The sequence below is a fragment of the Vulpes lagopus genome, chromosome 4 (assembly GCF_018345385.1).
Source record: "Vulpes lagopus strain Blue_001 chromosome 4, ASM1834538v1, whole genome shotgun sequence".
In the NCBI taxonomy this organism is placed as follows: Eukaryota; Metazoa; Chordata; class Mammalia; order Carnivora; family Canidae; genus Vulpes; species Vulpes lagopus.
Genome location: NC_054827.1, coordinates 112,607,510 through 112,621,493, shown reverse-complemented (window position 1 = coordinate 112,621,493; position 13,984 = coordinate 112,607,510). Strand labels below are relative to the sequence as shown.

Sequence of the window (13,984 nt, the reverse complement as noted above, 5' to 3'; positions counted from 1 at the left end):
CTCCTCCTCTCCTCCCCACCCGTCCAGGCGCAGAGAAGACGCGCCCTCTGCGAAGGGCGGCACTGCCAGGGCGCCCTGGCCGTCGCCATGGTGACGCTCATCCCACCCTAGGCCGGAGCTGATTGGTCACTCTCTCCAGACTGGCGCGGGTGGGGGGACCGCGGGGGCTAAAGTCAAGGCGGGATGGGGGACAGAGACACCTCGACACGCGCGCGCGCGAGCGATGCCAACGGGGGAACGAAGGCTATTAAAATGGCGCCGCGGCCTCCAAGGGGCGGCCGCCGTGGGAGCGCAGACCCGGGCTGGAGCCATCCGGCCGGCTCTCCGGCCCGCGCCGCGCCGCCCGGGTCCCCGAGGGCGCACCGACCGCGCCGGGCCGCCCCCTCCCCGCCTCCACGGCCCCGGGCGCGCAGGCCGGCACACCCCAGCTGGCCGGGCCCGCCCCGCGGCACGTTCGGGCCGGGCGAGCGCCGCGCGGCGGATTAGCCGGGAGTCCGCGGACCCGAGGGCGCGGGGCGGGCGCGATCCGGGGTGTGAGGGCGGGGCGGGGCGGCGGCCGCGCGTCTAATCCCGGCGCTGCGTGTGGGAGCGGCCGGATCAGGGAATTAGCGCTGTAACTTCGGATTAGTAACGCTCGCTAAATGAGCGCCTAATTCCGACCCTTCATGCTTTTCAGCGTCGCGGCTGGGCCCTGGGAGGCCTCCTGGCCTCGCTCCCTGCGCGCTCTGGTCCCATTTCCCGGGAGGTCAGATCGCGGCCGCGGAGAGCTCCCCGGCCAGTCTGCAGCAGGCCTCCTCTGGTCGCGTCCGCAGCCTGACTTCTCGGCGGCGCTCGGTGATGCCAGCTCTCCCTTCGCCGGGGCGGAGGCCCGCCCGATCCTACAGTCAGTCGTTCAGGGTTGGGAGTTCGTGGACCGGTGAGAAGGAAGCCCTTGATGCCTCCCTCCCCATGGAAGCTGCCCAGATCTCCGCCCCACCGGGGGCTTGGTGTGCGACCTTGGGCGAGCCCCTGGGCCTTACCAAGCTCGGTATTGCTAGATGTCGAATGAAAGGGGTTGGGTGAGGAGCATCTTTGAGATCCCAACCAATTCTGGCTTTCGAGCTGAAGCTTCAATGGCGTTTTCAGGTTCCCCAAAGCCTTTGGGGATTGGGGCAGGGTGGGGAGGAGGAGTGCTGACTTATGGCAAGGGTGAAGTTCAAATTGCCCCAATCTGGGGAGCCAAGTGGCCAGAGAAGGCCTGAGGAAGGCTTCCCTGAGACAGGGGGAGCAGGGCGGTGGGAGGTAGGGGACGAGGGCTGAGAAGGCTTGAGACCCAGCGGGCTCCTTCAGGCCCCTGCAAATCAGAAGAGGTTTGATGGAGGTTTGTGGGGCCAGGCACCTGATTATGACCCTGTTCCTGGGACTTCAAGTGTCCAGAGGGGATTTGAACGTGGCTCTTTGGGGGAAGGCATTCATAGCCAGAGGCCGAAATCGGGAGGGTTGGCCTCTCTCTGAAGGCGGTTCTGGTATAGGGCGGGGTCGGGGAGGTTAGGATTCCAGCGCACTCTGTCCGCTGAAGCCTGGCCCGCTGCCGCGATCCTTCCCCTGATCTGGAAGGTTTGCATCAACGGATTTTCGTAGAAAGCGGTAAGAAAACCGCATTCTCCCCTGCGCAGACTCCTCCTCCCCCGGACCCAGATTTCAGGACAGCCCAGACGGTTTGGGATCTTGCTGTTTAAAAATAAAAAACAGAAAACTCATTTGAACTGTATAGACACAGCTGTGAGGCTGCAAAACCACTGGGCTACTAGAAGGACTAGTTCTTGCAAAATAGCAAAGGGATGGGGATGATGGGAAAGGAAGATGGAAGCCCTGGGGCCCGGGGCCAGCTGGCTAGCAAGGCAGGCAGGCAGCACAGGGTGAGGGTCGGGAAGAGCTGCTCTGGTTTCCTCCGAAATGAGGTCAGGATCGTAGCATAGGCTCCCAGGTGCACTTGGAAGGGAGGGGCAGCCCAGGGTATGCTGTGCTCCTGGCCTGGTGGATTCTGAATGGCACTTGCCACCCTTCCCCAGCCTCTCCGAAGGAAAAAGAGAAACTGGCTTTTAAAAGTGGGGGGTGGGGTGGGACACACAGGATCCATGAAAACCTCTACCTGGTGATTACCTCTGGGGACAGAGGAGAGCAACTGACTTTCCTGACTATTCTTTTGTTTTCTTATTTCATTTTTATTTTCAATAGCCAACACATTCACGTGGTTCAAAATTTAAAATGTGGCACAGAGAAAAGTACCCCTCCACCGTCCACCTCAGCCTCGAAGTTCCTCTTCCCAGGACCAATAGATTTCCCTTTCATAATATTTGAATTTTCCCCTTTTACACATTTAACCTATTTTCAAAATAATTGTGTTAAGCAAAGGCAAAAAAAAAAAAAAGGTGGGGGCGGAGGGCAAGGGGAGGCAGGCTTGAAGGAATGAGAGTGGAAAAAGATTTCTATTATTACAAGGGGACTTAGGTAGGTTCGGGGTAGAGCAGGGAACACGGGCCTTATAAATAAGAAAGAGGCTCTGGGGAATGAGGGGCCAAGATGGAAGTGACCAGGAGTAAAGTGACCCGAGCCCAGCTCTGCACTTCTGAGCTATCTGACTCTGGAGGAGTCGTTTCCGTCTTCCACATGTTTCCTGGTGTATATAAGTGCAACATGATGATGGAGGGTCATGTCTGGGTGGTGGCTCAAGTCCCTTCCAGATTGCTCATCACATCACTCACAACCCCATATACCTTGAGAGATCCCTCCAAACCAGGAGCGGGGGCTGAATCTATATTGGATCCTTTCTTCCCTAAGGCAAGGTTAAGGTAAGCACTCAGGGCTGGCTCTACAACCACTCATCGCCAGCCAGCAGCCTAGGTGGTTCCCAAGCTTCTGGGAGCCCTGAGCTTCAGGACAAGTTGAGGTGTCAGGGAGGACAGAAACCTGGAGGTAGGCAAGAACCTCAAGAGGGACCCCAGCACTGTTTGCTATGTGGGACCCAGATCCTCTAACAGTGATCAGGGGCAGCCCCACTCCCCACACCCAGCCAAAAGGGGCTGGGAGCCTGAGTGGCCGGGTGTGCTGCATTGGGTTGCCATGGAAACCGAATGCAGATTTCCCCCAATTGCTTTTTTATTTGCTAGACATTGTAATACATCTTATGTTGGGGTGGGGGGGATTGAGTGACGCTGGGAGCCTGCCTGCACCTTAACCACTCAGGGAAGTTGAGGAGGCGCGGGCGGGAGTGGTCTGGCCGCCGCTGGTTGCAGAGGTGGCGCGGGGTTGGGCTGGGTCCCGCCCGCCCGCCCGCCGGAGCTTGGTTTGTATGCAGGGCAGGGCCGGCCCGTCGGGGAGGGAGGCCCCCGCCTCGGCCCCTAGCCATTGAGCGCACTCCTCGCCAGTTCTGCTCCGCTTCACGCTGCACACAGACCCCCCAACTGCACACAAAGGCAGCTGCCAGAGCCCGTGAAAAGTGATCAAATTATCAAGAACTTGACCTCACCGAGGGGCGAAGCTCCGGCAACCCCCAAGCCGTATGCTAATGGCGCTCAGGGGCTGACTCGTCGAATAATTCGATAAAGGCCGCTTTGTTAGCGGCGGGGCAGCCCCCTGCCCACCCCTTCAATCCCCCCCACCCCCACCCCCTACCGGCCGCCGTCTCTCTCCCATCGCATTTGCATCCCAAAATCCCCGTCCGCAGCTCCGGGAGAGGATTGTTCCAGCCTGATTTATGGGGTGAAGGCAAGGCTGGTGCCTTCCCCGCCAGCGACCCTTCAGCAACCCCAGCCCCCTCCCTTCCCCCGATCCTCTCCACTTTGGGGTTCCAGCGCCGCCGCTGGGGGATGGAGTGGGGGGCGGAGAAAGAGGAGGAGTAGGGAAAAGGCTGGCAAGTTCCTCCAGGGTACGGAAAGTGTCCCTGGAGAGAGAGCCGAGGTCAGGTACCTGGTCCGGGCGCGGCCGCTCCGCCGGGCTGGAGTCCGCTGGGCCGGCACTGGGCTCCTCTGGGTTCCTCTGGCTCGTGCGGGCCGGGGCGGCCAGCGGGGCGGGCGCTCGCACGCAGAAGTTGTGAGAGTCATTTCTACTTTCGGTTATCTAGCTTTATGACGGCTCTGTGGCACTCATACAGCTAGATAACCAAAGAGAGAAACGGGCCTCCCTTCGCCACCGCCGCTGCCGCGCCGTGGGCCCCACGTGCCGCTGCCTCTGGGAGCGGGAACCGGAGCGGGCGCCGCTCCCGGAGCCCCAGGCGCACGCGGAGAGCCAGAGGGGACCGACAGACACACAGACACACTGACTCCCACAGCCGAGGGCGGCAGCCCCCGCCCAGTTCCCTCTCTCCCGCCCTCCCTCGCCTTCCTAGCGCGTTCCTCCCCGGCTCCCCGTTCCGTGCGTCCGGGCACCGGCGCCGGCAGCGCGCTCCGACGGCGTCCCGGGGCGCACCGAGGGCACCCGCGCCGCGCGCTTCGCCAGCCTCGGGCGCCGCGGCCGCCCCCAGCGCACTGGACCGCCAGCCCTCCTCTCGCACGCTAATCGCCCCGCGGGGAAGTGACGTCAGTCCAGGGATCCGCCAATCACAGGCTCTCATTCAAATCCCAGCCCCCTTCCCGCGCTCCGCACCACCCAGCCTTACAATGGCCTCGGCGTTCACGGCTTTCCTTCCCGGAGGCCGAGAGAGCCCCTACTCTGCCCTCAAAAGCGGTGGGGCTGCGCTCCTGGGTGCGCACCGTCTGGCCTTCCCCCCAAACTCTTCTGCCTTCCCCAAGTCCCGGGGAGCCTGGCAGCCACCGCGAACCATCAGTTAGGGACCTGCGGTGATGAGGTCTGGGGGCACACGTGGTGGGGAGTGGTAAAGGTCTCTCCAGGGCGGCCAAGTGCGCACCTGGGATGCCTAGAGCCGAGGGTAAGAGCCGGTTCACCTTTAGGTTCCCTTTTCTTCTCCCCACGCTCAGCACCTTCCAGCACCAGCCCACGCGCGGAAACTGAGAGTGGAGGCAGGAACCAAGCGTGAGGATCGGTGTCCCACCCATAGTGTTCCTGAGCTATGCTACACTCGGGCCAGGCCCCGGTGCCCAGTACCAGGCTGTTGGGTCCCTCCTCTCTTGAAACGTCTAGGAAGGTACAGCCGATTGTATACGCTGGTAGATGAACTAGGCTGCTGGTTAAATTTATGTTTCACCGAAAAATGAAAACACAAAGCCATGCCTCAGCCCTCCTCCTAGGGCTCTCCGCACACACCTGACCTACTCACTGGCAAGTGGGTCAACAGGGAAAAGGAGCTGCCACGCTGGATCTCCCGGGATCACCCCCAACTGAGCCTAACAGCAGACCTGGAGAAGCCCTATTGCAGCCTTCTTCTCACTCACCCCAACCATCACCCGCTTCCTCCTTAATGCTGTGGCTACCCTTCAGCCTTGGGTGCTGGGATTCACCTTCCCCTGCCACTCATCCTCAGGATGCACAAGATTAAATATGAAAAAATGTGATATCTTTGCTCTCAGATGCCCCCAGAAAAAATTTCAGTCCAAGACACAGAGGGAGATCTAGAAGCAAAACAGGCAGGTGAATTTCCAGCTTTTGGTGGTCTAATACACATGGGTTTTTTTCCACCCAGGGGACTCCTACTGCTGTGGTCTGTGAGGACCACTGTAAGGCTGGGCAGAGATACCTATGAGGGTACATTTTAGTATGGCCTTGGGCACTGAGCCACTCTGAGCTAGGCAAATCCCTGCAGAATGGGTTCCAAAGAAGAGAGCAAAAGAGGATGGTTTGGAAAGGATTTCATGATTTCTCTAAATATCCTTTACTCCCCTATTTTTCCCTAAAAATGACACATCTCCATCTTGTCAATTTCCTGATCTTTTCAAGTTCCCGTTGCCCCACCACATATTTCAGGTTTGTTTTATTTTCATCCTGACCCTAAATCCAAGGCAGCCTATATCCCACTCCCATCCCAGCCGGCTTGTGTCAGACCAGACCTGGCATTTACATATCTCCCTCCAAATCCCATTTTGCATACACATTCCTTTTTCCAGAAGGCAAACACGAGCCAGACCGAGCGGCAACAGTGGAGAAATGGAGAAGCAGGCAGCAGCCCTGGGGAAGGAACCACCCGAATTTGGGCCCGAGACAGTTAATTCCAAAGGATTACCATAATTGGGAGGCGCCCCTTGCTTCCCCTCCTCCTGCAGCTCCAGGAACCTGCACTGTCTCCCCTTCTTGGTGTATGTGGGGGTGGCCTCCTGAGCCCCAGTCCTTTTGGGCCACCCGAGGTGGGAAGGGTGGGGCTGCGGAGGCGGGAAGGGGCAGAGAAGCAAGGTTCACCTGCGGGAGAGGGAAGGGAGAGAGGGAGCAAGGGGGGAGAGAGAGCGAGGAGGGAGCCCCTCCGAGTGTGATTTAAGCAGGATGCTGCACAAAATGGCTCCTCAGCGAGGCTCACGGTAACACAGCGGCGCCGGAGGCCCGACTGGCAAGCTGAGGGGAGTGGGGGCTCTGGGAGAAAGAATTAAAAGCCCGATTTGGATCCAATTCAAATGCACGGGAGGCTACCATCATCAAGGCCACAACTCTGCTACCCTTTTTGGGAAACTGAGTCCCTTGGTGGGGAGCAGGTGAGGTTGGCTGGGGGCTTCTGTGCTCTGCTTCAGTGGGACTGTCTTGGAATCCTTCCACCTCCACCTTCAGCACCTGGCCATCATGGCACCACTCCCATGAAGGAGGTCACGGTGAGGATGTAGGATCCTGGCCTTGAGGTTGGAGGGTGCAGGGAAAACACTGCTCTGGTGGGTCAGGACTGGCTGCAGTCTTTGTGGCCTGGTGTCTGGCCTCCACAGCTTAGCGCAACTTAGACAGGGGCCAGGAAATGGTCCAGGTTGATGCCGGGTGGAGGGACACCTCATCTGGCACCATCAGATGAGGGTGGCAGGATGCCGGGCAGGCCCATTCCAAACAGGACTGAAGAGGACCCCATTAACCCTGGCCCATCACCCTCTCAGCTGCACGTTCTATGCACTTTGTCCCAAACCAAGCGCCTAGCCTTGGCCCATGAGCTGCAGCACAGGCCCTAAGATCAAGGGAAAGCAGGCACTGGGTCTGCCTGAATGCTGGGTGCTGACAGCAACACGCTGATGATGGTGGCTGGCCCTGGCCACGGTGCTGAGAACCGGCTACCGGACCTCTCTCTCCACCACTCCATTTGCCCCAAACCTCCTCATTTCTCCCCAAACATGAGCTCCAGGGACACCAGCAGCTACCAGCAAAAAGTAACAGCAGCCAGAGGGAGAGCCCCAGTCGCAGGTGTCTCCTCAAGAGGAGGCTTCCCTCCTGGGCATGTCTACCAAGGGCTAGAGACTCCATGTTTCATATTCAAACCTCTATCAAAGGACAGAAAGGATCCTGGCCCCCACCTCCCTAGCTGTATCTATAGCAATGCCCATTCCTGCTGCAGCCACACTGTGCCCTGTACCCCTTCAGATTCTTACAACTACAACACTGACTCACCCCCCACACACATGCACACACACACTTGGCCCAAATACCCATCTAGCAGCCAATCTAAGGCAGGTGGCAGATAGCTTGCCTGTGCACACGTTTGTTTCTATGAGCAGTCTTGTAACCACTGGGGACCTCAGCTGCTTGGGGTCCAAGCTGGCTTTGGCCCGTCCCTGTTTCCTGTTGGTGGTTACACAGATCAGTGCAGGGTCCTATGATTACCCACAGGAGTGTGCCCCAGCCCCCATTTAGGACACAGAATTAAGGGGTTACATAGAAGGAGAGTGAGTAGTTGTGACTAGCCAACAGCTCTGTGCAGGCACCCAATATCCTGTGACTAGACTTGCCCTGGTCCAGAGGCTGGGAGCCTGAGACCAATGGAGCTCCTTCCTCCATCGGAGGACAGTATCACCAGTCACAATCCAAGGTAGGTCCAGGGTGCCTATTCCCACTGTTCCCTCCTTCCCTGTTCCTCCCTCAGGCCTACGTTTTGACTAAGCTTGTCTTCCTATTGTGTGGATTCTGGACATCCAGCGCTGAACTAATTGGACCCAGATGGACCCAGCTCCCTGCACCCAGGGTCCCCAGGAATCCACACCCACTCTCCTATTCACATGGTCAGCTAGGCTGTAGTGCCCTCTCTGGATCCTACATCTGGCCTCCCTTTTCTCAGAAGCTGAGGCTCAGGCATGCAGGGTGTGGGCCCAGGAGGCCCAGGCTGGGCAGAAACCCAGAAACACCTCTAATGAAAAGGCCTGGGAACAACGGCACCCCTCCCCTGGGGTCTGCAGCAGCTGGCATTGCTAATGGAAGCTCCTGCATTTGAACCTTGCACGACACCTGCCCCCTCAGTGCTCACCTAGCCTAACCCTCTGGCCTCTGTCCCTTGATTAAAAGCCAGTCCCTCAAACTCTATCCTTTCCCTCTCTGCAGCTAAATAATCCATGTCCAGGAGACAGCAGGCTTTCAGCCCTGGCACCTGAATTTCTCCCCAGTCACAGGACTGGGATCGTGTGTTTCCGAATGTATGCACTACTCCCATGACCTGACCCCACAGAGTCTCTCAGCTTCTGCTACCACTCTGTTTTGCCGGGGCCAAGCCTGGATTCTTCCCCCACTGCCGTCTCCCAGAGAAGCCCCCCTCCACAGCCTCATCCTCTACTACTGCCCTCATTCTTCCCAAGCTCACTGGAGCCTGGGCTGGAGGAGGCTGCAGAGACACCCTCCAACAGATCTGAAAGGCCTGTTCTCAGGCAAGGGGTGCGGGGTGAAGGGGGGGCAATGGGGGGAGGTAGGGGGGCAGGGGGGAGTAGCAGAGCAGAAAGGCTTTCCCAACAACTTCCCATTACAGAGGGGGAAAGTGTACCATAAATCTTGTCTAGAGTGGGTGCTGTGTGTTGCATTATTTCTTTAAATTTTCTTTTTTTCAGGAAGCCACTTTCTGGGTTATTATTTTTTGTTAGGGAGGAGATGAAAAGAAAGAAGAGAGTAAGGGGCAGAGGTGAGGAAGGGGGCGGTCCGGAGACTCCCGGGAACCTCACTTTGGAAACATTCTTTCCTTTTTGGTAAACCGGTCTGCAGTCCCAGAACTTCCATGGGCCCCTCGCCCCTCCCCTTTCTGCACACCCGAAAGGCCGAAGTCCTCACCTCTGGGCGCTTCCCACTGCCCCATGACCCTTGACCTTGGCCTTGACGATTTGCTGGGGATGTTGGGTCAGGCCCCAGAGGCTGAGCCCTGCCTCCCACCCGCGGTCAGAGCGCACCCCTCACCCCGCCGGCGACGGGAAGCCCCGAGCCGCCCCAGCCGCCGAGGGGGCAGAGCAGGGATGCCCCAGCCCCCTCTCCCAGTCCAGACCAGCTCCCCGGTGCTGCCCTAGCCGAGGCTACCGCCCTCGCGCCCTAGCCCCCGCTCCCCAGCCTCACGGAGACACAGCAGGCGGCGGCACTTACGGACCGGGAAGGGGGCCGGGGGCCCGCGAGGCAGCGGCGGGGGTGGGGCGGCTGCGGGGACCGCAGCTCCGCGGCCCCTGATGAGGCGCGGTCGCGGGCTCAGGCCCGGCTCCCGCCGCTCTCCGGGAGCCCCTGCCTCGGCGGGCGCATGGCCGGGAGCCGCGGGAGGCGGGCACGGCAGCGGCGGTGCGGGGGCTCCCGGCGGCGCGCGGCTTCTCGGGGCTCTGAGCGGCTCCCAGCGCCGCCTTCTCGGGCGGGCACGGCCCGCAGTGACGTCAGCGCGGCTCCCCCCGCCCCCCTCCCCTCGCCCCGACCAGTGCGGAATGGAGGGGGCGGAGGCAAGCTGCGAGGGGCGCCCAGCCTCGCGCCCCGGCGCTTCCTTCCCCCGCCCCGCGTGCCTCGCAGCTTTGCCCGGGGAGTCGCGGCGCCATTCAAGCCTGCCGTTCCCACCCCACCCCTCCCCCGCCCCCGCCCCCGCCCCCGCCTCCGCGCGCTGCCAGGCTCGTCCGGAGCGACCAACGACCTGGGAGGTGGCGGCGAGCCGCGGGTTGGAAGCCTCGCAGGCAGCTCTGAGCTCAGGGATCCAGGCTGCTTTGGGGAGAATGGAGAGCTGAGGAGATGGGGGCGTCTACTCTCCGGGCTGCAAGCGTTTGCTCTAAGCAAGCGTTGGTTCGGCTGAGGGTATCCACGCCGGACTGACCGGTCCCGGGGACCCCATGTAAGCTCGGAAGGGATATTGTGGCTAGGAGAAAGGTGTGCCCTTCGGAGCCGAGGGTACCCTCCAGGCTCGGTCCAGCTTCTCCAAGACCCGGTGCTGCCGCCCCCCTCCCCCACCCGCCCCGGGCGGTGCACCTGCAAACTCCGAGCGCTGGGCGGACGGCGCCCCGGAGCCGCTGTCCAAATGCTGAAGTCGCCCTCCCGAGAGGCTGGCTCCCGACGCCCGGCTTCCCACCGCCCCGCGGCACCCGCAAGGGAAGGCAGGGCATGGCGGGGCTTACAGCGCGAAGCTCCGGGAAACTTTGGTGCTTCAGGATGGTAGAGGCAGGCTCCAGGGGAGGAGGCGAGTGGTCAAGGCGCCTTGTCGGTCGCCCTCCCTCGCCAAACCACAGTCTTACCCGCGCGTCCCGGCCGCTCGCCCAGGGTCCCCTCCGCCTACGTGTTTCTCCCGCCTCCACAGCAGGGGAGGTCCCTCCGGCTGAACTTGTCAGCGAGTCTCACCATCCATCACGAGCCAGACAGACAGGCCAAGTTCACGAGCAACGCTGTTAACTCCTTGCAAACCGAGCGCCTCCCACCGGAGGGAACCGCCTAGCTGGGGCGTGCTATCTAGCTCCGATTCCAGAGGCAGCGCTTCCAAGAAGCAGTGGCCTCTACGGCTTTTTTCTTCTTCCCTACTTCTCTCTTTTCTAAGCAACTTGAGGAAAGGGCTCGGAGAGGGAAAGAGGATGTCTCCCCCTCTAATACACATGCCCCACCCCAATGTCTTTCCTGACCATTTCTCCTGTCCTTTTACTTACTCCTTCGGTCTCCATAATCTCTCCGGATTCTCCTCTTCTAAATTGGTTGGATATCAGTGTAACTCACTACTTTTCTAAATTTCTTCCCCTTCTTCCATTTTGTGACTGTGCTCATTGTAGAAAAATTGGAAAGTTCAGAAAAAATATAAGAGATAATAATAATTGGCCTTAATTTCTACACCTAGAAGCCTGACTCGAAAAGAAAAAAAAAAAAAAAAGAGAATATTCTCATTAGAAGAATCTAGATTGCTGCTTGTATGAGGTGGGGAGAGCAAACAGGCTGGGGATACCCAGCCTTTCTAAACTGGTTGGGAAAGGAAGAACAAAAGTAAATTCTGAGAAAGGGATCAGAAAGAGAAACCTGTCCAGAGAGATAATGCCAGAGAGGCCTCGCAGAGACCCAGCATTAGACCCAGGGAGACTACATTTACAGTCTCTGCTGGGGAACCAGAGCAGAGCCCACACACTCCTTTCCCCTTCTCCATCTTTTCACCCTTATTCCAGCCCCCTGAAGCCCAGAGAAGCTTCTCCCAGGCCTCCTGGGCAGCCTAGCTTCAGAGCCTGACCCAAAATGCAAGTCTGAGGGGGATGGGGAGTCTGGGGAACCCCAGTCATCTCCCGGAGCACTTTCTCAGCCTCTCCCTGTGGTCAGGCAGACTTGGGCCACTCCCCCCCTCCCCCCATATCCTATTGAATTCCTGGCGTCTGGTAGCTGGCGGCAACTAGGGCGACCTACCAACTTTTCCCCTGGGCATTCTCTCAAACCCCCCCCCACCCCCCAGGGCTTTCTTTTCTTTTCCCTTCGCTCTCTTTGAAAGGAGGCACCCAGGCCCAGAACGTGTTCTGCAGTTTAACTACTTCCAAATTCTTTGTTCAGGTCACCCCGGGACTCCATTGTCCGCTATTGAGAGCAGGAGCAGGCGGGCGGGTGCGCCTCTGCCCGGCAGGCCTGAATCCATTAGGCCGCTGCTCTGGCCCCTGCGGCCCATTGAGGCGCCCGCCAAACCGGGCGCCAGCAGCCCCCTCCCATCCTCTCCACTCCCGCCCTCAGCTGCCTTTTTTGGATGCCGCCACAGAGTCACAGAATGCTGCTGGTCCACGACTGGGTTATCTGGGTCTCACCCTGGTTGGAGGGACTGGATCACAAGTGCAGGCCTACTATGATTTTGGCTGACTCTGTCCAGGCCTTCACACCCTCATTAGAGTCCTGTCCAAATCCTGTTGTCTGCCCCTTGGCGCTTGGACCTGCTGAGCAGCTTTTGGGGAAGCAGTAGCCCTGACCACAGTGGAGGTTGAGGGAACAGCGGCACACTTCCTTCTACCTCTCCAGCCTCCAAGCTGCTTTCCTACAGCCTGGATTTCCCCTTCCTCTTCCCTCAGGGGCCAGATCCCTGCTTCCAGTTAAGGGAAGCTTCCCTGAGTTAAAGGGAATGAAAGGAGGCAGTCCAGTTTCGGGGGAGTGCCAGCCCTATGTTGTCCTCAAAGGCCAGTTTCACCAGTATAGATACTCTTCCCCAGCTGGGAAAAGGATCAAAGGATCCTAGGGTGCCAGGGCTGGTGCCAGGGCTATCTGTCTCCAACACCACGCTCCCTCTCCCACCCTCCTGCCGCAGGACCCCCGGAGACAGTGACAGTGTGAGTCCCCCAGGGAGTTCAACCCCTTGCTGTCCACCTGGGGGATGGAGCTCCAGCAGGCTGTGCCTCACTGTGTGCCTCTGTGAGTGTCCCCCAGGTCCTGAACAAAGATGTGTGCTCTCAGAGCTAGTGAAAGGCCTAGAAGAGACTGCACTTTCAGCTTGAACCCACTTAAGACCGAGGTTCAGAGGTGCCAGCATCCTTAGGAGGAATGTCCAGGAAAGGGTCCGTTGTTGCTAATGTATTTTTTTTTTTTTTATGATAGTCACACACACACAGAGAGAGAGAGAGGCAAAGACACAGGCAGAGGGAGAAGCAGGCTCCATGCACCGGGAGCCCGACTTGGGACTTGACCCCGGGTCTTCAGGATCGTGCCCTGGGCCAAAGGCAGGCGCCAAACCGCTGCGCCAGCCAGGGATCCCCTAATGTATCTTTTTTTGGCACCTGGAGATTCCTTCGCTCAGCCCCCATCCTCTCCCTCCTACTCCGGGGTTATGGGGTCACTGAGTCTAGGGCAAGCATCGATAGATGCCCAGCCCTAAAGGACACTCAGGTGAGTGGTCAGGCCGCCCTGTCCAGTTCAAGAACCGGCCATGCCCTCCCCAGGAGCTAAGCTCCAGGGCAGAGCCTCAGAGGAGCCCAGGGGCAGGGCGGGGTGGGGGTACTAGGGTGGGACCCCTCACCCGAGAAAGGTCGCCTATGGAGGCACGGGGCCGCAGAGGAAGAACACTGGACAGAGAGGGAGGGCGGCCACCGCTGCATAGTTACCGCTCCAGAGCGCCCCCCCCCTCGGACCCCTAGGCCAAGACCGCAAGAAACTAGGGGTACCCCTAGGGCCACGGCCTAGATGGGTAGCGGAGGAAGCCAGACTGGCCTCCCCTGAGGTCTCTGCGGTGCCTCCCTGCATGCCCCCCAGGCAGCCCCCCCATCCTCCCCACCCCCGTTCCAGATCTGAAGCTGGGGAGTGTGAGGCCCGCGCACCTCCAAGGCCTGGTCGGACTACGCTAAGGCTCTTGCAGGACAGAGGAACCCCTGAGGGTCTCCCAGGCTTCCACCCCTTGTCCTCTTCCTTCCGTCCTCCCCACCCGTCTCAGGCACTCGGGTCTGCAGTCCTGACCTCGCGGCTCTCCGGTCCCAGAGCGCCGCTCTGCACGCTGTCCAACAGCGCCCTCTGGCGGTCATTCCTGGGAGATGCAGGCGCGCAGGGCTTAGGCGGCGGACACTGGGCGGAGTGGACTCCCGCCCCGCCTAGGTGAGCTCTTTCCCGCCGGCATGGACCTGCGGGTTTGGGGTCTGGATAGACCGGACAGGGATGCAGGTCTACGGACGCCTGGGCAGCTCTTCCCTGCCGCTCGGCTCCTCTCTGCCTCTCAAACTCCACGCAGAGC

At 59.8% G+C, this 13,984-nt stretch overlaps 1 protein-coding gene across 1 annotated transcript; it reads left to right on the top strand.

Moving 5' to 3' along the window:
• Positions 1-223: 223 nt before the first annotated feature.
• Positions 224-13,604, top strand: LOC121488851 (pre-mRNA 3' end processing protein WDR33-like). Its single transcript, XM_041751127.1, has 6 exons — positions 224-533; positions 677-834; positions 4,133-4,252; positions 4,367-4,551; positions 9,412-9,782; positions 13,546-13,604. Exons 1-6 carry the CDS (start codon positions 224-226, stop codon positions 13,602-13,604), a joined length of 1,203 nt encoding a protein of 400 aa, XP_041607061.1.
• The last annotated feature ends 380 nt before the right edge of the window (positions 13,605-13,984 follow it).